Source organism: Staurois parvus, unplaced genomic scaffold (assembly GCF_062004578.1).
Source record: "Staurois parvus isolate SC_StPar_1 unplaced genomic scaffold, SC_StPar_1.0 ptg000132l, whole genome shotgun sequence".
NCBI lineage: Eukaryota > Metazoa > Chordata > Amphibia > Anura > Ranidae > Staurois > Staurois parvus.
In genome coordinates this window covers 1,958,252-1,986,163 of record NW_028317928.1, presented here as the reverse complement: position 1 = coordinate 1,986,163, position 27,912 = coordinate 1,958,252, and the positions used below count along the sequence as shown (strand labels likewise).

General features: G+C 44.6%; 1 protein-coding gene across 1 annotated transcript; it reads left to right on the top strand.

Moving 5' to 3' along the window:
• Positions 1-5: 5 nt before the first annotated feature.
• Positions 6-27,182, top strand: LOC149466137 (uncharacterized). The gene is made up of 13 exons (XM_089672700.1): positions 6-141; positions 1,160-1,286; positions 1,379-1,476; positions 2,196-2,304; positions 2,800-2,937; positions 3,272-3,415; positions 3,764-3,913; positions 8,890-9,233; positions 23,308-23,350; positions 23,433-23,530; positions 23,682-23,790; positions 24,623-24,760; positions 25,765-27,182. Exons 2-13 carry the CDS (start codon positions 1,253-1,255, stop codon positions 26,751-26,753), a joined length of 2,394 nt encoding a protein of 797 aa, XP_089528826.1. The 5' UTR covers positions 6-141; positions 1,160-1,252; the 3' UTR covers positions 26,754-27,182.
• The last annotated feature ends 730 nt before the right edge of the window (positions 27,183-27,912 follow it).

Below are 27,912 nucleotides of genomic sequence, written 5' to 3'. Positions count from 1 at the left end.
GATCGTCTGCCGTGTAAGAGGAAGAAATGTCCAGGAAGGATCAGCGGCCATTTTGTAGACCAGAGGAGGAGAGGTAGTTTTTGCTCAGGAATCCTTCTGAAGGGGTGTAATGCTGAAGAGTGTCTGCCTAGAGAGAAGGAGGTAATAATAATGATCTTATTATGAGAGAAGGGGGTCCCAGCACTGTGTGTGGGGATCATGTCACCTCCACTCATTTATTTATTACAGGTACTGACTTGGTGTCACTGACACCCCAGTGACACCAATGCAGTGATCAGTGCATATAGCGCCATCAATTTACACAGCACTTTACATACATATATATATATATAGTACATTCAAATCAGTCCCTAACCCTCAAGGGGCATACAGTCTAAGGTCCCTAACTTACATTCATACATACACATACTAGGGCCAATTTAGACAGGAGCCAATTCACTTACCAGCATGTCTTTGGCATGTGGGAGGAAACCAGAATACCTGGAGGAAACCCACACAGGAACAGGAAGAACATGCAAACTCCAGGCAGGTGGTGCTGTGGTTGGTATTTGAACCAATGACCCGAGTATTGCCAGGCGGAAGTGCTAACCATTTAGCCTCATCTTCCTGCAACTCCTCTGATGTGGAGAACATTGGATGGTCCACTCCTCTAGGGTGATGGTGCCGGGGCTGTATTTCATACACGACTACCTAAGTGGTTAGGAATTTGAAAGGGATTCCTGTATTAAAAAGCTCCATTTTCTTTTTCCAAAATATCTCCAATGCCTGATTCTACTCAGGTGTAGCAATAGACATGGGATGACAGTGCCCCGATCTAGCCATTCTCCGTCAGACAAGTCTACTGTCTTAGCCACTTCTGAAATCTCCCAAGAAGAATCGTCTCTTGGAACTATTTCTATTTTTCCACTTTAGTAATGCAGCGGAGTGTCTCACAGCCGGCTTTTTTTTTTTCACAACACAAGTTTCTGGTGTCGTCAGGAAATATAAAGACCGAAGAGCAGGTGGATGGTACATGCACACCCAACATCCCACTGGTATCTGAAGTCTTCCATGAAGAGCGTCGACCTCGCGATTGCTGCGTGGTCTTAGGCAGATGTTTTAGAAATGCGATATAAGTTTTCACGTTCGTTATTGACTTGACAGTGATTTCACTTTATAGGTCAATTGCAGTTTAAACATTATGAAGCAGCTGGTATTCTAAGTACGGATTTGGAGATACATTGGAGAGTATTTAGAAGGACATAAGGGTGTTATGATGGAGAACCGGATGTTGCTCACATCACCGGGTAAGAGTATTGAGGATCCTCCTAGATACACACATCCTCTGATATAAAGACATAGAAACAATGTATTCAGTCAGTGTGTGTGTTTCCTACAGATGGATCCAGTAATGGGAACCCACCAGAGAGATGTCCCCATCCTCTGTATTCCCGGAACTCCACACAGGAACATCAGGAAATCCCTCAGGAGGATCAGGTAGATGGGATCTGGTTCTTTCTCATTTGTTACATAATCCAGTAACCATGGATCCAGTAACAGAAATACCCCAGAGAGTTGTCCTCGTCCTCTGTATTCCTGGGATTCCACACAGGAAGATCACGAGATTCCTCAGGAAGATCAGGTAGCTTGAGTGTGGGTCATTTGAATAACAGATAATAATACAGTACATATCAATGGTTCTAAACCATCTGGCCATGGCCTCCCTCTTCCAACCTCCCACAGTGCCCCTCAATCCCTTCCAGTGTTTCATAGTCTTCTACAGAGCCCCCATCTTTCCAAAGTGTCCCTAATCTCCTACAGCAGCCTTTCTCAGCCTTTTCAACACAGAAAAACCCTTAAAATGACTTTTTGATCTCGGAGAACCCCTGCTAAAAATTACTGTATCTACAGCTCATGATACATTCCTGTGATGGTCAGTAGGAACAATGTTCCTTACACTTGTGGTCATTGAGAAGAATTACCCCCTTATAGATAGCTAAATATATCAATGGTGTCAGCGGGAACCTATCTGAGAGGTGAATATTGCTCGTTGCTCAAGGAACCCCTGGAAACCTCTGGAGGAACCCTAGGGTTTCAGGGAACCCTGGTTGAGAAACCCTGTCCTACAATGTCCCACACTGCCCTGGAATCTCCCACAGTGCTCTACAACACCCTTCAGTCTCCCACTTTCTCCTATTTTTTTTTTTTTTACTTAGGATGAAAATATGATTATCATTAAAGTTGAAGTAAAAAAGGAACCAGAAGAGCTATCTGTGAGCGGTGATGACCGGTGTAAGGAGGAGGCCATTCCAGAGATCAGCACAGGTGAGTAATAAACACTAAATCCAGAGAAGAGTCCCAGATCCTCCTTGTTCAGTCACTACAACAATCTCTTCTTCTCCCCCCTCCTCCATCAGTAGACAGTAATGGGGGGACAGTATGTGCCCAGTGGGGGGGTCAGGAGCCATCAGCCTCTATTAGACTCCGGCTTTGAGCCATGTAAGGAGGAGGAGATCCCTCCAGAGATCAGCCCAGGTGAGGAATAAACACTAAATCCAGAGAAGAGTCCCAGATCCTCCTTAGTCACTACAACAATCTCTTCTTCTCCCCCCTCCTCTGTCAGTAGACAGTAATGGGGGGACAGTATGTGCCCAGTGAGGGGTCAGGAGCCATCAGCCTTTGTTAGACTCCAACTTCCCCTCATATCTTGTCATTGTATGTTACCAGCCATAAGACATGACCAATCTCCTTGCATACACACTGCATGGGGTCTCTCATACATCTCAGTACAGGGGGCTTCACTCTCATCTTTATTCACAGAGACCAGAGACACTGAGAGAGATGTCAAATTTGAGGAGGAGGAAGAAGAACATGTGAGGATTAAAAAGGAAGCAGGTGAGATGTATTTGATGGGTGATCCATGTATGGATGAGGAGATTCCTGCAGATATCAGCACAGGTGAGTAATAAACTCTAATGCTGAAAAGGGTCCCAGTTTCCTTGTTCAGCCACAACCATCATATCTACTACTACTTTATCAACCATTGTATCTACTTCATTGCAAGAAGAGCATTTTTTTCACTTTTTATGGGAAGCGTTCTGCCTGCGTCCCACTTGTAGTCATAAACGTAAGACACTCATGAAGACAAACCTTTAGATTCTGTCTCTCCCCCTCACATCATGTCATTGTGTGTTACCAGCCAAGAGACGTGACCAGTCTCCCCCCACACACACTCTCTGGGGTCTCTCATACATCTCAGTACAGAGGGCTTCACTCTCATCTTTATTCACAGACGCTGGAGACACCAGAGATACTCAGAGAGCGTTCAAATCTGAGGAGGAGGAAGGACATGTGAGGATTAAAGAGGAAGCAGATGAGATGTATTTGATGGGTGATCCATGTATGGATGAGGAGATTCCTCCAGATACCAGCACAGGTGAGTAATAAACTCTGATGCTGAAATGGGTTACAGTTTCCTTGCTCAGCCACAACCATCGTATCTGATTTGTATCTACTACTACTGTATCAACCATTGTTATCTACTTCATTGCAAGAAGAGCATTTTTTGCACTTTTTATGGGAAGCGTTCTGCCTTCATCCCACTGGTAGTCATAAACATTAGACACCCATGAAGATAATCATTTGGACTCCGGCTCTCCTCCTCACATCATGGCATTGTGTGTTACCAGCCAAGAGACATGACCAGTCTCCCCCTCCACACGCACTTTCTGGGGTCTTTCATACATATCAGTACAGGGGGCTTCACTTTCATCTTTATTCACAGATCCCGGAGGCACCAGAGAGACTCAGAGAGATATCAAATCTAAGGAGGAGGAGGAGGAAGGACATGTGAAGAATAAAGAGAAGGCAGATGAGATGTGTTTGATGGGTGACCCATGTATGGATGAGGAAATTCCTCCAGATATCAACATAGGTGAGTAATAAACTAATGCTGAAATGGGTCCCAGTTTCCTTGTTCAGCCACAACCATCGTATCTGATTTGTAACTACTACTACTGTATCAACCATTGTATCTACTTCATTGCAACGAGCAATTTTTGCACTATTTATGGGAAGCGTTTTGCCTTCATCCCACTGGTAGTAATAAACATTAGACACCCATGAAGACAAACCTTTAGATTCTGGCTCTCCTCACATTATGTCATTATGTGTTACCAGCCAAGAGACGTGACCAGTCTCCCCCCACACACACACACTCTCTGGGGTCTCTCATACATCTCAGTGCAGGGGGGCTTCATGATTATTCACAAACCCCATGAACATCAAAGTTGTCCAAGCTAAGGAGGAGGAAAAAGGACGTGAAGATTATAGAGGAAGCAGAAATTATCTATCAAATATTTTATAGATTATTATATATAAAGTGTTTATTACAAATAATTTTTATATGAATAGTGTTTATTACCCATAATGATCTCTTCATGGAGTTCTTCCTTACATGGCTCATCACCCCTCACAGATGGCTCTTCTGTTATTTCAACTTTATTGGTAATCAGATTTTCATTCTAAATGATAAAAATTATGTAGCGTCCTCTAGGTAGCTAGGATTTTTACTGTGAGACAGAGGATTGTTAGAAGCCTGGGATGAGTCAGCCTGGGAGTGAGGTAGTGAGGTCACCTCTGGACAGGCTGGGAGGTTCAAGTCAGGGCTTCCGGAGCCCTCCCAACCTTCTAGAGACTGCTGGAACTTTCTAGAAGAGGGGAGGAGGCCTGGATTTGCATGTTTAAGGGAACCAGGCCAATCCCCAGGCAGGAGGCCTGGCATGGTGTCTAGGACAACCCTTAAATGTGAGAGAGCCTGAGCAGCAGGGGAGTTGTTGAAGTCAGGTGGAAGATGGACTGAAGGGAGGTGCTGGAGCGTGGAGCCTGGGAGGGGGGGCCTACCTACAGGCTGGAGTAGACAGAAGGCTCTCCACTTCGGAGGAGAGTAGGGAAGGAGCCAGCCCAGAATAAGACCTGAAGGCAACTGCAACCTACTATGCTACAGGAAAGGGACAGTCCTTCTACACCTCTTGGACCACAAAAGGGAGAGGGCAGTCAGGTGCAATACCCAACTAACTTAAATAAAACAACAAATCAAGCTCAAGGACTGTTTTACTGATGCTGCAAAAAAGTGTGGAAAATGCATGTTATTATTATTATTATACAGGATTTATATAGTGGCAATAGTTTGCGCTTTACAAAATGAAGGTACAATCAAGTTACAGTTACAATACAATTTGGTACAAGAGGAAATAGACGGCCTGGAGAGCTTACAATCTAGGACATACCTAGGTGTGCAGGGCTTAGCGGGACCCAAAAATCCAGCGGCTCTCAAGAGAGTAGTGCTACAAAAATTATAGCACATTATACTATCTGAGATTAGCAATATCATTCTGCAACACTTCTTACTTATTGTATTCAAAAAGACTCATTCTCTACCTGATGATAGTGGTGGACATTAAGATGTACGTGAGAAACAATGAGTTGTTTGTGAGGGGTGATGAGTGTGTGGAGGTGGAAATTCCTCCAGAGATCACCAGAGGTAGGTAACCATCTTTGTTTAATCACTAGAATAATCTGTTTTTCTCCCCACACCCACTAATGGGGACAAAGTGTTTCCCGTTGGGCTGAGTCAAAGGCCAAATGTGCCTCTAAGGGCTCATTCACAGGTGCTTTGCTCCTTGAATGATCGCTCTTCAGAGAGTATTTGACAGGTGGGGAGGAGGTGCTGTATCACCTCCTCACTGCCTGTTTTAACTCCTTAAACCCTGCACCAGCGAGCTGCAATTGTGTGCTTTGCACGCTGTTGCGAGGTGCTTGCGGTATGTGAATGAACCCTTATTAAAGAGTTAGTCCGCCCAAAAGTGATATTTCACCAACAGGTGGAATCTGATGAGCCACAGATTTGGGTATCCCATCCACTTTACAGTTTTCCCCCCTCTGTTGGTTTAATTATCTCTTTCAACTATGCCCTTTCCGCTTCCCCCCTTCATTCGTAGAAGCCGTACTATAGCTTCTATGACTAAAAAGCAGTCTATGAATGGAGGACTGGCAGATGAATGAAACATCCACCTCCTCCATTCATGGAATGTTTTTCATTCGTATAACTTATAGAACGGCTTCTATAAATGGACAAGAAGGGTGGAAAGGGCATGCATAGTCACTGTTTAATGAGTGCATATAACAGGCCCCTCGGCTCTGGTAACCGATGCAGCACTAGAAGATTACCGACAGGGCCAGATCTAGTCTGTCTAATGTGGGCGTGCAGTAAAAAATATCAGGGGGGCAGAGGATGTAAGGTCAACAGGGCCGTGTATAGAAGTCAGTAGGGCAGTGTACAGGGGGCCAGCAGGGCAGAGAGATAGAGAAAGCAGTTTGTAGGGCAGTTTACAACGGGTTATCAAGGCAGTATACAGGAGTCAGCAGGACAGAGGATGAGAGGTCAGCAGGAAAGTGTACAAGAGTCCTTAGGGCAGTGTACAGGCAGTCAGTAGGGCACAAAATAGGGGTCAGCAGGGCAGAGAACTGGAGGTCAGCAGGGAAGTGTATAAGAGTCAGTGGGGCAGTATACAGGGATTTAGTAGGGTACAGGATAGGGGTCAGCAGGCAGAGAATGGGAGGTCAGCAGGGGAATGTACAAGAGTCAGTAGGGCAGAAGCTAGGAGTCAGCAGGGCAAAGGACAGGGGTCAACAGACGAGATAACGGGTCAGCAGGGTGGAAGGGGTTATCAGGGCAAAGACAGGGCAGTAGGGCAGAAAAAAGGGGGTCAGTAGGGCAGAGAAAAGGGGACAGAGGACAGGGGTCAGAAGAGCAGTGTACGGGGGTCAGCAGGATGGAGGACAGGGGTCATCAGGGCAGGGTACAGAAGGTCAACAGGGTAGAGGACAGGTCAGAAGAGAAGAGGACAGGGTCAAAAGTGCAACATAGCAGCCATACACTGCAGATTGAGGCTGTGTCTGCAAGGGAATCTGACCTCAGCTATGTGCTGTGTAGGGAGGAGGAGATCTATTGACTGCCCTGTGCGTGGTACCAGGACAAGGCCATCTAGCTCCCAGGGCAAACATGACAAACTAAGCCCCCCCATGTGTGAGAATCCTGTCTCAGCATAAATCCCTCCCCCTAAATAAAAAAGCACTAATCTGCACGCTCCCCCTAAGCATAACTTCTGTCTGCAAGACAAAATTCTCCCCAAACAGCAATGCAAAAATTCCCCCTCCTTCCAGTGTAAACCCCCTTTCCAGCACAAATCTTTGCCCCCCAAACCCACCTCCAAAGCACCCAGTTCCCCCCTCCTAGCACAAATCTCCCTTACCCAGCAAATCACCCCTCCATGTACACATCCACTTTCCCCTCAAATTTCCCATCCAAGCACAAATCATCCCAAAGTTCTCCTTCTTAACATAAATCCCCCTATCCTTCCTCCTAGCCCAAACCTCCCCAATCCTCCTTTCTAGTACAAATCCCCGCATTTAACACAAATCCCCATGCTAATCCCCCCCCCCTTCCCCCGTAGCTCAAATCTTTTCAATCCCCCCTTCTAGCACAAATCTATCCTATCTCCCTTCTGTAGCACAAATCTCCCCCTGATCCCCCCTTCTAGCACAAATCCACCTGCCTCCCAAAATCTCCATCCTCCAATCCCCTCCCTATGACAAATTCCCCTAAATTTCTACTTCTAGCACAACCCTGTGCCAAGGTACCCTTCCCAGCACAGATCCTCTCCCTTTCCAAATCCTCCACCCCTCTGTGCCCAAATCTCCGCCTTCTCATAGCCCAAATCCCCTGCCCCCTCTTAGCCCAAATCCTCTTCCCCTCTTAGCCCAAATCCTCCGCCCCCTCTTAGCCCAAGTCCCCTGCCCCCTCTTAGCCCAAGTCCCCTGGCCCCTCTTAGCCCAAATCCCCCGCCCCCTCTTAGCCCATATCCCCCGCCCCCTTGTAGCCCATATCCCCCGCCCCCTCGTAGTCCAAATCCCCCGCCCCCTCGTAGTCCAAATCCCCCGCCCCCTCTTAGCCCAAATCGCCCACCCCCTCTTAGCCCAAATTTCCCGCCCCCTCTTAACACAAATCTCCCGCTCAAATTTAGCCCAAATCCCCCACTCCCTCTTAGCTCAAATAGGCACAAAAATTCTCCCCAAGCCCCCTCCTGGCTCAAATCCTCCAATTCCTTCTAGCAGAAATCCCCCCCCCAACCACCATTGCCCTTTCTAGCACAAATAGCCCCTCTCATTCCAAGCACAAAAGACTGTTTCCTCCCACACCTCCCCCTTCATTATGTGCAATTTGCCTGTAAGCTCCCCCACCCCCATCCTCCCAACTTACAGTCCTGACGTTCGGGCTGTGCAGTGCTCTGCCCCCTCCTCCTGTCAGAACAATGCTGCTCCATATAGCTGATGACACAGGATCACTCCAACCATCTGGCTGTACACAGTTTCATTTCCCGCCACCTACCCACATTTCCTTGGAGGAGATAGGGGCGGGTAATGAAATTGTGTACAGCCCGATGGTCGGAGCGGTCCTGTGTCATCAGCTATATGGAGCAGCACCGAACTTCCTTGCTCTCTCTTGTCACTTTCTGGACTTAACTGCTCCAGGCTCCCTTTCCCTTGTCTCAGCTCTGAGTGTGGGGATGGGGGGAGGAGCCCAGCAGTCTGGGGGGGGGGGGGGCACAACTTAAATCTGGGGGGGGGGGGAACCCACCCCAGCACCCCCCTAGATCCAGCCATGATTACCGATGCAGGGGCAGAGGAAAGAGGCATCAGAACAAGGGTCACTTTGGAATAAATGTAAGTAATATTCCTTATGCTGATATTTTAAAACCATTTGTTTGCTAAAGTTAATTTTTTTAAATACATGTTTAAATAATATATATATCAAAACAATTGCCTGACAAGAACACAATTTTCTTGTAGCTGTGAAAAGGAAACGTAAGGAACATTCCAGAGAACTGAGAGATAAAGTAATAGAATTGCATACTGCAGGAAGAGGGTACAAAGCAATATCCAAGTGTCTGCATGTTCCAGTGTGTACCGTCCGTTCCATCATAAAGAAATGGAAGGTCCATCAGACCACTGAGACGCTGCCTAGAAAAGGTCGTCCCTCAAAACTGTCAGAACAAACAAGAACACGGCTTGTGAGGGAAGCCACTAAGACACCATCTATCACTTTGAAGGAGCTACAGAGGACAGTGACTGAGACCGGAGTCAAGGTGCACAAGACAACCATATCAAGAGTTCTGAATAAGACTGCCCTACTATAAGACTGGCCTACTACTCTCGAAAAAGCACGGGTTCATGATTGCAGTATAGGCAATGGCTGACTATAATAAAGTGGTTTAAAGCGACACAAAACTATGGTCTAAAAAGAAAAAAATATATTCTACAATATGTATTCTTAACTCAAAAAAGTCCCTACTCTTGCTCTCAGCCTCCTCCAAATCTCAAAATTCCTCTTTTTTGCTGCTGAGAGGATGGCTACGCTCGTTCTCTGAGGTCCTACTGTATATAGGAACATAGCCACCTTCTCTTGCTCACTCACAAAATGGACTGTAGGGTTTGGTTTCCACAGTTTGTGCCTACCTGTCCTAAGGATACAAACTTCTTGTAACTAGAATAGGAAAGAAAAAAGCTAAGAAAAGTAAAGGGAAAAGAGGGTCCTCTGGGGTGTGGCCTGGAAGAAGTGTCAGGAAACAGGTGACGGGCCCCAAGATGAAGAAACTAATTTCCATGGGCATGGGACTCTGACATGGGACCTCACCAGTTCAATCAACCACAGCTCTAAGTATATCAAATTAAGGCATGGTTGGTCTCAACCATTTATCTGTTTGGTGAAATATATATATGGGTTACTCTCAGGAGCTCAGTGACTCCAAGCGTGGTCCCGTGATAGGTGCCACCTGTGCAATAAGTCCATCCGTGACATTTCCTGGCCACTAAATATTCCACGCAAAACTGTTAGTGGGATTATAACAAAGTGGAAGCGACTGGGAACAACAGCAACTCAGCCACCAAGTGGTAGGCCACGTCACATGACAGAGCGGGGTCAGCGCATGCTGAAGCGCACAGTGCGCAGAAGTCGCTAACTGTCTGCAGGGTCAATAGCTAAAGACCTCCAAACTTCATGTGGCCTTCAGATGAGCCCAACAACAGTGCGTAGAGAGCTTCATGGAATGGGTTTCCATGGCCGAACAGCTGCATCCAAGCCTTCCATCACCAAGTGCACTACAAAGCGTCGGATGCCGTGGTGTAAAGCACGCCGCTACTGGACTCTAGAGCAGTGGAGATGCGTTCTCTGAAGTGACAAAATCACACTTCTCTGGCAATTCGATAGACGTGTCTGGGTTTGGTGGTGGCTAGGAGAACGGTACTTGCCTGACTGCATTGTACCAAGTGTAAAGTTTGGTGGAGGGGGGATTATGGTGTGGGACTGTTTTTCAGGGGTTGGACTTGGCCCCCTAGTTCCAGTGAAGGGAACTCTTAAGGCATCAGCATACCAAGACATTTTGGACAATTTCATGCTCCCAACTTTGTGGGAAGAGTTTGGGGATGGCCCCTTCCTGTTCCAACATGACTGCGCACCAGTGCACAAAGCAAGGTCCATAAAGACATGGAGGAGCCAGTTTGGGGTGGAGGAACTTGACTGACCTGCACAGAGTCCTGACCTCAACCCCATAGAACACCTTTGGGATGAATTAGAGCGGAGATTGCGAGCCAGGCCTCCTCCCCCAACATCAGTGCCTGACCTGACAAATGTGCTTCTGGAAGAATGGTCCAACCTTCCCATAGACACCCTCCTAAACCTTGTGGATGGCCTTCCCAGAAGAGTTGAAGTTGTTATAGCTGCAAAGGGTGGGGCCAACTCAATATTGAACCCTACGGACTAAGACTGGGGGGGCCATTAAAGCTCATGTGCATGGAAAGGCAGGCGGCCCAATACTTTTGGCAATATAGTTTATGTATGTATATATGTCACTTTTTAAATTAAAAGGCAAAATAATGAATGTCTGTGTAAGTAAAGGCATAATTTGTACAATAAAATAAAAGGTAAATTAAATCGATGGAATAGACAAAGTTGCCCTGTACACATTGAAGCTCCTAAACCTCTGGAACGTGGCAAGAATCACGCACCAATGTTTGGTTCTTGTGCAACTATGTCAAAAAAAAAGAAAAGTTGTTTATAGTTTGCCTTCCCTGTTTCCTTCTTTCCTTCATCATTAAAGTGTTACTAAACCCACAACAGTACAATCAGTCTGTATATGCAGTAAAGCATGCTTGTTATGCTCACAGTGGAACCTAAGGGGTTAGTCCTCTGCATTATGTAAAAAGGCTGTTTTATCCTGACTTCTGTGATCCTCCCCTTCTACTGTCTCCAACCCATCTGCTGATAGTACAGAGCCCTAGGAGTCACTATGCACAAGCTCAGTTTAGTGTGTATTGCCAGAAAAAAAAAATTTCTTTCAGAGGGTGCATGTGATCAGCGCAGGGCCAATCAGCACTGTCCAGAGGGTCAGGGGTCATGCAGCCTCATAGGACAGTCAGAGGAGAATGAAAACACCTACAAGGGCACAAGACTGCTATATACTGCTGATGAGAAAAGGTATTTAGCAATTTATATTTACTACAGTAATTGCATTTCCATGTTCTGAGTACTATATAGGGAATGCAGGTTTCTGGGTTTAGTAGCATTTTAACATGCTAATGGACTTTTTTTTAATAAAACCTTTCTATTACATACATTATTTTACATCCTGTGATGTCATCAGTGGTTTTCTGTGCTTCTCTATGCAATGTGGGCAGATCATACCTAGTGGGAGGTGCCAGCAGAGTGCTGAAAACATCACAGCACCCAGTCTCAGTACTGCTGTAAAAAGCCCAGTTGTAAGCAGTGGGCTGGCACTTGGGAGGAGTTACTGTATGCAAATATCAAAATACCTTGATGGGAGGGTATCAGTCTAGAGCAGGGGTCTCCAAACTGTGGCCTGACGACCGGGTGTGGCCCTTTGCTAGCTTTTATCCGGCCCTTGGGGCACTATTCCTCCCAATGATATGAGGTACTATTCCTCCCACTGACACCAACAGTGGGACACTATTTCTTACAGTGATACCAATGATGGGGCATTATTCCTCCCATTAATACCAACAATGACTATTAATGGTATGATTAGTACCCCATGTTTATTTTCACTGATGTTGGGCCCGGGACTCTACCCCTACTGGTCAAAATGTGGCCCTCCTAGAGTTTGAAGGACAGTATACTGGCCCTTTGTTTGAAATGTTTGGAGACCCCTTTTCTAGAGGAATGGGCATTCCTAGGCAGGCTGCATTTGCAAGACAGTAAGGCTAGGGCGGAAAGAATTAAATGACGCTGGACATCCTTCAGCCTGGAAATTAGGCCACTACCATCTGACTTGCTGCATTTTCGAATGCACATTGTGAAACGCTCACAATGTGCAGTGAAATCAATGTTAGCCATTTCAGCAAAACTGCAGGGAAGGCTAAAGTTCGACTAAAGGTTTGCCTCCCCTGGCAGAAATCATGAAATGTTGGCATTGATATTGAAGATATGACTGATCTCGCCGAAAACCTGTCTTTTATTTAAGGATAGTGAGCATATGAATCCATTTATTATCACATACAGTGAAGGAAATGCTTATTTGATCCCCTGCTGATTTTGATTGTTTGCCCACGCACAAAGAAATGATCGGTCTAAAAATCGAATGTTCGGTGTATTGTAACACTGAGAGACAGAATATCAACAACAAATTCAGCAGAAATGCATGTCTAACAAATGATGACTGATCTGCATGTTCATGAGGGAAATAAGTATTTGATCCCCTTCACAAAACATGACTTAGTACTTGGTGGCAAATCCCTTGTTGGCAATCACAGAGGTCAGATGTTTCCTGGAGTTGGCCACCAGGTTTGCACACATCTCAGGAGGAATTTTGGCCCACTCCTCTTGGCAGATCCTCTCCAAGTCATTAAGGTTTGGTGGCTGACGTTTGGAAACTCGAACTTTCAGCTCCCTCCACAGATTTTCAATCGGATTAAGGTCTGGAGACTGGCTAGGCCACTCCAGGACCTTAAAGTGCTTCTTTTTGAGCCCCTCCTTTGTTGCCTTGGCCATGTGTTTTGGGTCATTTTCATGCTGGAACACCCATCCACGACCCATTTTCAATGCCCTGGCTGAGGGAAGAAGGTTCTCACCCAAGATTTGACGGTACGTTGCCCCGTCCATCGTCCCTTTGATGCAGTGCAGTTGTCCTGTCCCCTTAGGAGAAAAACACCCCCAAAGCAGAATGTTTCCACCACCATGTTTGACAGTTGGGATGGTGTTCTTGGGGTCATAGGCAGCATTCCTCCTCCTCCTCCAAACACGGCGAGTTGAGTTGATGCCAAAGAGCTCGATTTTGGTCTCATCTGACCACAACACTTCCAACCAGTCCTCCTCTGCATCATTCAGATGTTCAGTGGCAAACTTCAGACGGGTCTGGACATGTGCTTTCCTGAGCAGAGGAACCTTGCTGGCACTGCAGGATTTCAATCTTTGTCGGCGTAGTGTGTTACCAATTGTTTTATTGATGACTGTGGTCCCAGCTGCCTGGAGATCATTGACAAGATCCTCACGTGTAGTTCTGGGATGATTCCTCACTGTTCTCATGATCATTGACACTCCACGAGGTGAGATCTTGCATGGTGCACCAGACCTTGGGAGACTGACAGTTGTTTTGTGTTTCTTCCATTTGCGAATGATTGCGCCAACTGTTGTCACCTTCTTACCAAGCTGCTTGGCGATAGTTTGGTAGCCCAGTCCAGCCTTGTGTAGGTCTACAATCTTGTCCCTGACATCCTTGGACAGCTCTTTGGTCTTTGCCATGGTAGAGAGTTTGGAATCTGATTGTTTGATTGCTCCTGTGGACAGGTGTCTTTTATACAGGTAACAAAATGAGATTAGCAGCACTCCCTTTAAGAGACTGCTTCTAATCTCAGCTTGTTACCTGTATGAAAGACACCTGGTAGCCAGAAATCCTGCTGAATGATAGGGGATCAAATACTTATTTCCTTCAAGAACATGCAAACCAGTGCATCATTTGTTAGACATGCATTTCTTTTGTATTTTTGTTGCTATTCTGTCTGAGTTACAATACACCTACCATTCGATTTTTAGACTGATCATTTCTTTGTGAGTGGGCAAACATTCAAAATCAGCAGGGAATCAAATACGCATTTCCTTCACTGTAGTTGTTTGGCTCCCTTTTTAAATCATAATGAAAATAACAGAAATCACCCAAATGGCCCGGATCAAAAGTTTACCCTCCCCCTGGAATGTTTGGCCTTGGTACAGACACACAAGGCAACACAGGGGTTAAAATGGCAATTAAATGTTAATTTCCCTCATCTGATGCTTTTTGAATTGCAATTAGTGTCTGTGTATATAAATAGGCAATGGGTTTGTTAGCTCTAGTGTGGATGCACTGAGCAGGCTAGATACTGAGCCATGGGGAGCAGAAAAGAACTGTCAAAAGAACAAGGTAATGGAACTTTATAAAGATAAAAAGGGATTTAAAAAGATATGCAAAGCCTTGAATATGCCAATCAGTACTGTTCAATCACATTTTAATAAGTGGAAAATTCAGGGATATCTTGAGACCAAGCCAAGGTTAGGTAGACCAAGAAAGATTGTAGCCACAACTGCCAGAAGAATTGTTCAGGATACAAACAAAACCCCATAGGTAACCTCAGAAGAAGTACAGGATGCTCTGAGTAAAGACAGTGTGGTTGTTTTGAATGAGCACAATACGTTGATACTTGAACAAAAATGAGCTGCATGACCGAGTTGCCAGAAAGAAGCCTATACTGCACCAATGCCACAAAAAAGCCCGGTTACAATATGCCTGCCAACACCTTCACACACCTCTCTGGGCTTTTTTAGTGGTATGTTTACTTTTTAGCCATTATTCATATAAGCCATGAGCTGTATGTAGTACAATCAGCCCCTTCTCCTCCCCTACAGCCACATATGCTAGCAATTCCTGACTGTATAAATGAAAGGCGAGAGTTGTTTTTTTTTTATTTTAGGGCCAGTTCACACTCCATGTGTTTCAGGTGCTTTTTTATGCATCCAAAAATCACAGAAAGTAGGTTAGATGGTTGGCAGTGTCATAGTTCACATGCAGGAAAAAGTGGAACAGGGTGCAATTTTTCTGCACAGAACTGTACTGGAACACAGTAAAATGCATCAAAAGTGCACCAGAATGCACCAAAAATGCACTGGAACCCATCCCTATTTAAAAAATTATTTTCCATATTTGAAGAAAAAGAGAGGAAGAAAAATGAACCAGAACACATTAAAAAAATGCACAAGATGCATCAACGTGCATGCAGGAACGCATCTGGACTGCGTTTCTATAGTGTGAACCGACCTTCAGCCCTGGGTCACATATATGCGGTGCGGTATATCGCATGTATTTCACACAGGAACTGCACCGCATTCCTGTGCCAATCGAATGCGATTTGTGTGCGGTGCGATTGCAGTCAAACATTTTGTATGGCTCTAATCGCACCGCACCTGCACCAAAAACGTGCATGGTCCTTTTTTCGGTCTGCACTAGAAGCGGATCACCTATGCGATCCGATTCTGCACATCGCACCGTGTTTTGTGGACCACTTTCGGGGTGTTGCTAACACACACACCCGCAGCGGTTCACATGAACGGGGTGCAATTCTGATGCGGTGCAGAATTCGCACTGAAAACGCTGTGAATTCCGCAACGCACCAGTGTGAACCCAGGGCTTATTCCGAGACTCATAGTACAGTGTCTGCAGAGTCAAGAAGAATTACAATGGTCCATTGTTACTTTTCTGGTTTATTCATAGATCAAAGGGGGGGACTTTCATCTGCATATGATGTCATTTAAAGTAATCTTACAAGTTATATGTTTCTATTCAAACCCTAGGTAACCTTTAGTGATATTAAAGTAGTTGTAAACCGCAGACATGAAATATGAACAAAGCATATCCTTCTATAGTGTGTGCTTGTCTCAATCCAGAGCACTAAGTGTCATTTTTGTCTGCTGCCTCCTTCCTCTGCAATCGGCATGAGTCACCTCTGACAAGTTTTCCTGACACCAAGAGATAAAAAGCTGACAGGGGAGGGATCTCCAGCACACAGTCTGTGATTGACAGCCTTGACCCTTTGATCACCAAACATTACTGATCACTGTATTGGTGTCACTGGGGATGTCAGTGACACCAAGTCAGTTCCCCCCCAGTGTCAGGATGCCTGTCGCAGTCCCACTATAAGTCGCTGATTGCCTCCATTACTAATAAAAGTAAAAAAAAATCAAAATCCCAGTATATATACCGCCATTAGTAAATGCTATAAATGTCATGTTAACCAATTACTTTACACGTCTTGGGTTTTTTTTTAGCAAAGACATGAAGCAAAATACAATTTGCCCTAAATTTATGATGAAATTAGATTTTTTAATTTTTTTTTACTGGACATGTTAAATAGGAAAAAGTAAAAAATATTGTTTTGTTTTTTTCTAAAAATTGTCACTTTTTTTCATAGTGCAAAAAACTAAAACTGCACTGGCGATCAAATACCACAGAAAGAAAGCTCAATACATGGGGAAAAAAATTACGTAAATTTCATTTGGGTGCAGTGTTGCATGGCCGTGCAATTGTCAAAGTAAGGCAGCGCCGTAACGCAAAAAAAGGCCTGTTCAGGAAGGGGGGGGGGAAATCCTCAGAAGGGCAAGGGGTTAATGGTTTTATGATTATTCTTATCAGCAGTAATAGTAACCATAGTGGTCTTAAACCCTAAAACCCCTTCCACTTCCGCCCTGTGGCTCGCAAACATCAGCTGTGTGCGTTTCAACATGACTCTGCGCTTCCTAGTTGCCATAGGGACTCCGATTACTGTGATTGGACAAGCTTTGTAGAGCCAGAGCCACCACTAGAGGGCGGCCGTGTGCCTTGTAACAGCAGGAAGTGTTCTCAGTGACAGTGCGGACAGCGGCCATTTTCTTGTAGACCAGAGATGGAAGGAGGAGGAGGAATTTCAGCTCAAGAATCCTTCTGCTGGGGGTGTGAGGCTGGAGAGTGTGTGCCCAGTAATGAATAGGTAATAATAATAATTTCTTATAATTATGAGAGAAGGGGGTCCCAGCACTGTGTGTGGACTGGATGAGGGGATCATGTCACCTCCACAAATCCTCATCTTCCTGCAAGTCCTCTGATGGTGTGGAACAGAAGTCTCCAAACTGTGGCCTGAGGGCCATTTTCCAGCCTTTAGGGCACTACTCCTATAAATGATACAAGGCACTATTCCTCCCATTGACACCAACAATGGTGCACTATTTTTTCCACTGACACCAATGATTGGTTACTGTTCCTTCCAGTACTACCAATGATGGAGCAATATTCCTCCCACTGACACCTACAATGGTGCACTGTTTCTTCCACTGACACCAATGATGGGTCACTGTTCCTTCCACTAATACCAATGATGGGGCACTATTCCTCCCTCTGACACCAATGATGGGTTACTGTTCCTTCCACTAATAACAATGATGGGGCACTATTCCTCCCACTGACACCAACAATGGTGCACTATTTCTTCCACTGACATCAATGATGGGGCAATACTCTTTCTTTTACTGACCACCAACTCTGAGGCCATGTTTATTCTCACTGATGTTGGGCCTGGGACATATTCTACCCCCCACTGACCACAGTCTGGCCCCCTAAAGTCTGAAGTACAGTAAACTGGCCCTTTGAAAGAAAGTTTGGAGACCCCTGGTGTAGAATATTAGATGGTGAGATGGAGATTTTATTGGAAAGCCACAAACCATGTCTTTTAGACTGACATAACGATATAAGTTCCCTTCCTCCCATGAATCAGCTTATAGTGGTCACACATTTTATAATTGAATTATATGGTAATCTTTTTCAGTCATCTTGATTTATTACTGTGAGGTCTGCTATGCATAGTTTTTGCTTTTTTGGAATGCCATAGAACGAATCCCTCCTCTCCTTTACAGCCAAGGAAGATGCCATCTTGGCCTCTGTTTGATCTGCCGTTGCCATGGTGCTACACATATGACACCGGACATTTGATGGTTTAACAGTTCGGTTGATAGCACAAGCAAATGTGACAGTTAGCACTACTGGCATGCCTTGAATGTAACTGTTTTTTTAAACTGTTAAATCCATGGGTTTAGTTCCGCTTTAAAAGTAAGTAGAGGTTCTGGGCTTGATGATCGGCTATCTTAAGATGCAGGTTTGTGGTTGTTCTTCTCAAATGTAACTTGGATGTTCAGACAACACAAAGTGGGGGGTCCTACAGGAGCGGGACTTACCCAACTTGAGAGGGGTTTTGTGTGAACGTGAAGGACCAAGCATACGATGACCATTTCAAAGGTCCTTATACGTTATTCTTGACAATCAAGTGATATAACGAAATATAAAACCTGTTTCACGGGCTAAAAAAATTGCCCTTCATCAGGGCTCAGACTTGGTTGTTAGAGTTCCAGTATGGACTGTGATATAACCTCCCGGAAGGATATCTCAAAAATGGGAAACCAAGAAAGTATGTGGCAGTCAATGGCCCGGCAATAGAATTCCCAGTGTCAGGAGCCAGTCGGATTTAAATCACCGGCATCGGGAACACCATTGCATAGCCACTAAGCTCCATGTTGAAGGGAAATGTATGTTCCTCGTCCTCCATTCTATTTCTATTTTATATTTTGTCTAGATAATTAAATGTATAGATGTGCATGCCAGCTATATGTACGTGCTATAGACCTGCACCCATGTATTTTTTCAAATCTAGTTCTGCTCAAGGCATGAAAACTAACCAATTATTTCTTTGTACTAACAGCACCTGTTTCTGCCATGATATAGTTAAAAGTCAATTACTTCTGCTCCATGGGAAAATAAGTGTTGGTTACTTGTAACTGATTCAAGGTCTGAGAAATCTAAATTGTTCACGTTCACAGCCCTGACAAGTATCCAGTGAAATCCTATTCTATGGTTTTCTTTGTTACAATATGAGAAGAAGAATCTATGAATAAAGTTTCAGATTGCTGTCTGGAAGGCTTTGTGTGTGCGTGAAAATGTCTTCCTTGTAGAGAGTAGTCTCTTGGATCCAACGTGGGCCGAAACCTGCCAGGGGTCATTAAAGGAAAATCCCTTTCACACGTGTCTTCTTGTTTTCTCCTTTCGAGTGGTTATACCACAGTCCATATTGGAACCCTGGCAACCAAGTCTTAGCCCTGATGAAGGGGGATTTTTAGGCCCCTGAAACGTGTTGGCTTTTGGCTTCTTTCTTTTCTACTGGTTGTGACCTTATTATCAAAAATAAATTATATATAGACTTTTGAAATGGACATTGAAATCTGACCTTTCATTCACACAAATCCCCGCACAGCACTTTGTGTTGTCCAAGCATCTGAGAAGAACATCTACGTGTGTGTGTGTGCGTGTGTGTGTGTATATATATATATTCCCAATAACATAAAAACCCTCAATTAATGTGAAAATTGTGCTAAAAAATATATAAATCACTCATGCAATTATGTCAAGAATATCCTGCTGCCACATTGAATTATTAAACACATACAAAAAAAAATTTCAAGCAAAAAATGTTTGCAGAGCATACATCAATATTAATTAATAAAATGTAATAAAAAAATATCAAACAAAAAATATATATAGAAGTTCAAATAATTCAGTCCATTCCTGTGATCACCACGTGAAAAAAATCATATAGAATGAATCAAAACAACTCACTTCGATCATCCAATAATCACCACGTGAATAATTGTGCCAAAAACAAAATATAAATCTGTGTGGTGCCCCCCTCTCAGGTGTGCACTCACCAAAATGTATTGCATCCCACTCTTATGGTTGGCGTATTGAGCTTAGGTATATATTTCTTCAGGGACAGGGTCTCCCCTAAGGTTGCAGTACTGGGCTTCTATAATGACCGTTCCCGATCTCCAGGGTTAAAAGAAGATTCCCTACAATAATCCAGTCATATATCACATAGAAGATAAAAAACGGAAACCCCACAAAGAATCAAGCCCAAAAGATGTTTATATCTCTAATATGCCAGAGAGAAAAGACCGAACAGTGCTCTCACCACCGCCGGCCCTTGCTCTCAGACGCTCCTACATCAATAAGCAGGAGGGATCATTACTATTCACCAATTAGAATCTTCGGTTAACTAATGGAACACACTATAAAGGTGTGATGCCACACAGCACGGCCATACTCTATGAATAAGTCGGAAGTGACGAAACGCGCCAGTTTAGGCTCTGTGGCGACCAGAAGTGATGCAGACCGGAACCGGAAGTGACGCGGGAGCGTCTGAGAGCAAGGGGACCTTGTGTTCTAACTACCCCTCTGTGCCTTATAGTCATCTGTGGGTTTGTTAAAGGGGACACTGGCTGGACGTCCGATCGGCTGCACTCCAAACAATCCACTCTATTGAACCAAAATCAAACCAATACAGACAGTGGAAATACAGTGGGGGGACTGACAGGTAAACGCGTTTCACACTAAAGAGAGCGCTTATTCATCACCCAGTCGACCCATGTACAAAGTGTTGGGTTTAAGCACTAGCAACAGCAACAGCTGTTCCTCCTAATCAGCACTGGGTCCACCTCTTGCTACACCAAACCGATTTAAAGGTAAAGACAGTTCTGCAACTAACAACAATTTTAACATCCCCAAAATGGGGCCTTGTGAGTACAGACACTGAGAGATCTTGGGAACCTTGTGTTCTAACTACCCCTCTGTGCCTTTATAGTCATCTGTGGGTCTGTTAAAGGGGACACTAGCTGGTGTCCTGAAGAGCTCTGTTCAGATAATCTACTATTAAAAGGGATGAGAACAATGGACGTCCAATCGGCTGCACTCCAAACAATCCACTTTATTGAACCAAGATAAAACCAATAAAGACAGTGGAAATACAGTGGGGGGACTGGCAGGTAAACGCGTTTCGCGCTAAAGACAGCGCTTTTTCATTATCCAGTGGACCCATGTACAAAGTGTTGGTTTTAACCACCAGCAACAGCTGTTCCTCCTAATCAACACTGGGTCCACCTCCTGCTACACCAAATCGATTTAAAGGTAAAGACAGTTCTGCAACTAACAACAATTTTAACATCCCCAAAATGGGGCCTTGTGAGTACAGACACTGAGAGATCTTGGGGACCTTGTGTTCTAACTACCCCTCTGTGCCTTATAGTCATCTGTGGGCCTGTTAAAGGGGACACTGGCTGGTGTCCTGAAAAGCTTTGTTCAGATAATCTACTATTAAAAGGGACTTGCTCTTGTGGCTCAACTATTACTTAAAGTTCTGGTCTCTCAAAAAAAATTAAGTCAGCAGCTACAAATACTGTAGCTGCTGACATTTACTATAAGGTCACTTACCTGTCCAGGTATCTGGTGATGTCTGTACCTAGTCCAATTTCCTAATCGGCTTCGGGTGCAGTCACCAGCATCTTAACTAAGGGGAACTGGCCAGGAAGCCTCACAGCTTCACGGCTGGTTTCTTACTGCACATCAGCTGTGCTTTGTGATTGGTCCCGCAGTCTTCTGCAACTTGTGATGTGTCCCAGAAGGTTTCGGGGGTAAGGAGGAGGGGCCCGAGATCGCCACTGCGAATTCAGCGGGAAGTGGGAGTGGATACCTGTCAAAACCAGATACCCAGTTCCCACGCCCCAAAAAAGTGCCAAATTAGGCAGTGGAGGGGGGAAGGATGCCAACAAGTGGAACTTCCCCTTTTGGGTGGAGTTCCGCTTTAACCTGAAGTCTATTGTTCATTTCAAGCCCGGACTTTATTATAGCTTGTTCTAAAAGGAAGATCAAGTCCTCAATTTCTACATAGTTCTTATCTTTGGAGTATCTCGCCACTTCCCTCAACCCTATCCAAGTTCTTCAAAAATTTAAAAACAACATCCCCTAGACTGGTCTTTGAAGAAAGAACGAATGAGCCTGTTGTTTGCCTGGCTGTGGGGCAGAAGTTTGGGAAGACCTGGACAGTAATCCTGCTGCTCCTACGGGAGTCACTTTCTCTCTCTCTCTCTCCTCTCTCTCTCTTTCTTCTTTCTTCGCGCTCTCTCTCTTCTTCGGCTCAACCACTGGGTTTTACCATCCCCCAACTGCTAGTGTGAAGGAGCCCTTAATCTGAACCTCTGACATGGAGAGCAAAGAAATGATTTCACTTTAGTGGCATTTTCATCAGCTTTAAGCCTAGTACACTTGGGCCGAATGTCTGGCAGCATTGGTTGGTTCAATAGAAACCAGCCGACATTCAACCCATGTGTACGACAGCTGGTCTGACAGAAGCCGGCCATTTTGGCCAGTTTCTGTCAAAGGGGCATGACCGAACAAGGTCTGCCAATCGGCTCAGTGATGGCTGAGAGCACTGACCAAGGTGTTCTGGTGGATGGGACCGGCCCCCCTGTCAGAACACAATAGCACAGCGCGGGAGATCGCTGTACTAACATTGAATAGTTAGTACAGTGGCTCTACCTGAACTGTCAGGTTTTTTTCATTTAGACTGCTGGGTTGAACTAAAAAAGAAAACTAGTAGTGTGTACCAGGCTTTAAATATTATTTAGCTTCCATTCATTCTTCTTGCATTCTGTTTGGCCGTCCAAGTCTAAGGACTCCATGGGACAGCGCTGGTGCCAACCACCAGCACTATCATGCCAGGGGGCCGGTCATAAGCATCCAGGGCATTCTCCACCCCACAGCCACACAAATACATATCCTTTGTATACATGCGGCTGCAGGGTGGGGAATGCCCTGGTGGCAGATGGTTGGCCCAGTACAGTGACAGCTTCCTGGTAGGCTTGCTTAGATGGATTGAAACTAGGATCCGAACACGCCAGAACTCACCACTTTTCACCATATCCATCATTATCCTATCGTATTATCTTTATTCTTCCTTTCAACCACAAATGCATGATCTTCACCTGAGAAAGGTGTCTGCACCACGAGAAAGGATTATGTCCAGGACAAGGTGCTCTCAGAAAGCTCCGAGGATGCTGATGGAGACTAAATGTAGGTTCCATTTTTTTTTTTATTTGGCATCAAAAATGCCTTGGGTATATGGAGAGGTGTCACCCAGGCACATGTAAGTGTCCCCATGGGTACAGGATATCATGGAAAAGCAGTATACAATGTCCACACTGTTTCTTTGTGTGTTTGGAGGTAACACTTTGTGCTATATCTGTGTTATTATAATTTTACAAATCACCCTTATTTTCTGATCTAGAGAATTTGGAGTTTAGAAAGACACAAGGACCCATAGAAGGATGTAATGATGGAGAACTGGCCACCCCTCGTATCACCGGGTAAGAGGATTCACCATACACACATCCTCTAATATAAAGACTAAGAAACAATGTATTCAGTCAGTGTGTGTGTTTACTACAGATGCATCCAGCAATGAGAACCCACCAGAGAGATGTCCCCATCCTCTGTATTCCCGGGACTCCACACAGGAACATCAGGAGATCCCTCAGGAGGATCAGGTAGATGGCACCAGGAGTCTTGTTAAATAGTTAACTAATGTATTTTATTTAATCTGATCTGCATGTTGTCTTAATATATTTACCCAAAATATTATACAGGGCCATCCCAGGCAATATATAGTAGCCTACGTATTTTTTTTTTATTGTCCAGGATGAAAATATGATTGCCATTAAAGCTGTAGTGAAACAAGAAGCAGAAGAGTTGTATGGGATGGGTGAACATCCATGTAAGGAGGAGATCCCTCCAGAGATCAGCCCAGGTGAGTAATAAAAGAGCAAACAGGAGGCGCAAACCCCTAGTGCATTATCCAAGGTTTATTTGAAAGTGAAAAAGAACGAAAACATACTCACAAACATAGCATGTATGTAAAACTTTGTAAGAAGGTAGAGATGGCCATAACAATGGCAGCATGTCCGACTGTCAGTGTGATATCGTTTGTGCAATTATACATCATTATCTTCTTTCTTCCCCTGAGTATTGGTGCTGCACGAGAGACCACCTTGCAGCTATCCTCCCATGGTTGGCCTCGGGGGAAGCGCGGTGCATCTGGCCAGATAAAGCAGTATCTGGCCGGGCACTGCGGCCTCTACCGCCAGCCCCGGTTGTGACATCAGACGCTGACGCACTTCAGGTCATGTCCGTGGAGCGTGTGGAACGCAGGGGTTTGCGCCTCCTGTTTGCTCTTTTCCAGTTGTTGGTTTCCCTATCTGAGGAGGGCTGCATCTCCGATACGCTATCCATAGGCCACTTTGATCCTGATTCCCCTGGCTTTCCTTTGGCAATTGATCCCTGGAGCTGGAACATACTGTTGTCAGGTGAGTAATAAACACTAAATCCAGAGAAGAGTCCCAGATCCTTCTTGTTCAGTCACTACAACAATCTCTTCGTCTCCCCCCTCCTCTGTCAGTAGACAGTAATGGGGGGACAGTATGTGCCCAGTGGGGGGGTCAGGAGCCATCAGCCTCTATTAGATTCCGTCTCTTCTCCTCACATCATGTCATTGAGACGTGACCAGTCTCCCCCCACATACACTCTCTGGGGTCTCTCATACATCTCAGTACAGGGGGCTTCACTCTCATCTTTATTAACAGACACCGGAGCAAATCAGAGAGACATAAAAGCTGAGGAGGAGGAAGAAGGATGTGTGAGGATTAAAGAGGAGGAAGAGTCCTATTTGAATGATGAGGAGCGATGCAAGGAGGAGGAAATTCCTGTAGAGATCAACACAGGTGAGTAATAAACAATAAATACACAAGGAATTCAGTGTCATTATTTAGCTGGAAGAAGGAGAGCAAGTCCAGGAGCCAATCAAGTGTTAAATATGCTAACAAGGAAGATGCTGATAGGGAGAGAGGGCAGAGTAAGAAAAAATATGTCCTGATTAGTGAGCTGCTGTTTATTCACTGCCAAGTCAGCTGGATGGTGGAGTGGATGACACCCCTGTATTCTTAACTGCAACAAAGTGACTGTGCTGTAGGGTAGAACTGTGCAAATCTCAACTGGTAGGACAGAAAAAAAATCCTGTGCAAAGTAAAACAGCCCCATTATATGTATTTAATGTGTGTATTTAACTGATTGCCCTGTGTTCAGATATAATGCTTTAGCTCTTATTTGAAGAATTGTAGCAAGCAAACTTAAAGTATATATAAACCCTCATCTTTAAAAACCATCCATGCAGTTTGAAATAGAAATGAAAGGCCAAATGTTTATGCATACATAGAAAAACATTATAAAAACCTTACTCCCCCCCCCCTTTTTTTAAGTGATCACATAATCTGTTCTCTGCTGCATAAGGATCTTAGAGAGGTGGGGGGAGGAGAAACAGTAGAAACTGATCTTCCCTGTGAATGGCTGTGCAATAGTGGGGGGTTATCAGCACAAGTCTAATCATTGGAGGAGAGCAGGCTGGGTACTCAGCACAACCAGAAAACTGACTCTGTGCTCTCATGACTAGTGTTGTCAGTTTTTAATAGGAAAGCAGAGGGACTGGCAGGAACACCAGGGATTTTGCATAAAGGAAGCAACACAAAAAGAGCAGGATACTTTTTCATAGAAGTACATGGTACAGCAGGCACATATCAGGTATATGAAATGCTGGGTTTACACATTCTTTAAAACAAACTTTTTTCTTGGACTAGAAAAATTATATATTCCATGTTGGGTCATGCAATTTTTCATTCCTGAAAATCAGTTCAGTGAGTCCTATTGCTCCTCTATGGCTTGTTTCTTTCAGACGGACGCTACATTAGGTTTGACATGGAGCAAAAACCAGTTGACTCACCTGATGATGAAACGCAAGAGGATGAAGCCACCTCTGATTCTTCAGAAGAAAATTTAATTACCCCAAATGTCCATCCAGCATCTCACAGTGTAGAGCTGTCATCCAATACCTTTACATATGGGGGGATCACCCCAAGTCCCGTCACTCATCACACAGCTCTCGAAGGGAATAAAATATTAATGCATTTGGAGTCTGTTAAACGATCTACCAAGAGAGCAGAAGGCAACCCAACCCAGAAGCGTCGTACTTGGAAGAAGCAGTACCGATGTGTCGAATGCGGAAAATGCTTTAAACAGAGGTCAACTCTTATCACACACGAAAGAGTTCACACAGGGGAGAAGCCATTTTCATGTTCTGAATGTGGTAGATGTTTTAAGCAACGGTCAACGCTTATCACGCATGAAAGAGTTCACACGGGGGAGAAGCCCTATTCCTGCTTTGAATGTGGGAAATGTTTTTCGGATAAATCCACCCTTGTTCGGCATGAAGTGGTTCACACAAGAGAAAAGCCGTATTCTTGTCCCGAATGTGGTAAATGTTTCTCCCATAAATGGTATCTTATTTCTCACAGAAAAATTCACACGGGGGAGAGGCCATTTTCCTGTCCGGAATGTGGGAAGGGTTTTCCTGTGAAGGACAGACTCACAAGGCACCAGATGAGTCACACTGGGGAGAAGCCTTTCCCATGTTCCGAGTGTGAGAAGTGTTTTGCTGACAGAAGCAGTCTCAGGAGACATCAAAAAAGCCACACTGGTGATAGACCATTTCCATGTTCCGAATGCGAGAAGTGTTTCATTCACAAGTCGGCACTTGTGCAGCACCAGAGAACTCACACAGGGGTAAAGCCATATTCGTGCTCCACGTGTGGGAAATGCTTTAGACAGAGATCGGTTTTTGTGGCTCATGAGAGAATTCACACAACTGAGAAACCAGTTGCTTGAGTGTGGGAAAGGTTTTGAAAATCTTGAAAATATCCTATGAATGAAATGTTGATGTACACCATACAAGTTATATACTGGCAAACTGACCATCACATCTACCATATGGCCAAAGTCATGTGGACACCTGATCTTTTCATTGAAAGGTACTGATAATGCTGCAGCATAAAAACATCTAAACAATTGTGCACTTCCAACCTTGTGCCAACAGTTTGGTGGAGGTCCTATTCTGTTCCAGCAAGACAGCACCCCTGCAATAGGAAGAAGGGTCAGCCGCACACCGGAGGATTGATGAATATTGTGTTTATTTATTGATCCATAGGACACACAAAACACTAGGACATGAATACAGGACCTGTTAACGCGTTTCACATGATCTCGTGCTTAATCATAACCAAACAGCACCCCTGTACATAAATGGATGCAAATCGACATGGTTTGATGACTAGTTTGGTGAGGAGAAACGGGTAACCTGCACAGAGGACAGACCTTACCCCTACTGAACACCTTTACGATGAATTTAAATACCAAGTGCAAGCCATATTCCAACATCAATACCTGAACGCACAATTGCTCATTTGGTTAAATGGCCACAAATTCTTGTGGGAGGCACTCCTAAAGCAGTGGAACCTGTTATAGCTGAAAAGTGGAGTGGTTTTGGAATGGGATGTCCAACAAGCTCATATACAGTCATGGCCAAAATTATTGTCCCCACTGCATTTCTGTCAGATAATGCACCTCTTCACCCAGAAAATGGTTGCGATTAAAAAATGTTTATTTCTTTTATTTGTATTGGTAAGACACAAAAAGTAGAGAAACAAAAAGCAAAATCTGACACATACCACGTAAAACCTCAAAAATGGACTGGACAAAATTATTGGCACCTTCGCGAAATTGAAAGAAATAATTTCATTCCAAGTACGTGATGCTCCTGTAATTAAACTCACCTGTATCAATAAACAGGTGTTGACAATATAGAAATCACACTGACAACTGGTTAAAAAGGTGAAAAATTGACTCAAACTTTCTGTTGTGTGTCTCTGTGTTCCACATAGAGCATGGAGAAGAGAAAAAGCAGAAAAGAATCATTTGAGAACAAAAATTGTGGAGACGCATGGACAATCTGAAGGTTACAAGTCCATCTCCAGAGATCCTAATGTTC

Excerpts from the sequence above, each read along its gene's own strand:
- LOC149466137 (XM_089672700.1), top strand. The coding sequence starts at position 1,253 with ATGATGGAGAACCGGATGTTGCTCACATCACCGG. Across the intron at positions 1,477-2,195 it reads AAATCCCTCAGGAGGATCAG|GATGAAAATATGATTATCAT; the intron begins GTAGATGGGATC and ends TTTTTTACTTAG. Across the intron at positions 2,305-2,799 it reads CATTCCAGAGATCAGCACAG|AGACCAGAGACACTGAGAGA; the intron begins GTGAGTAATAAA and ends CTTTATTCACAG.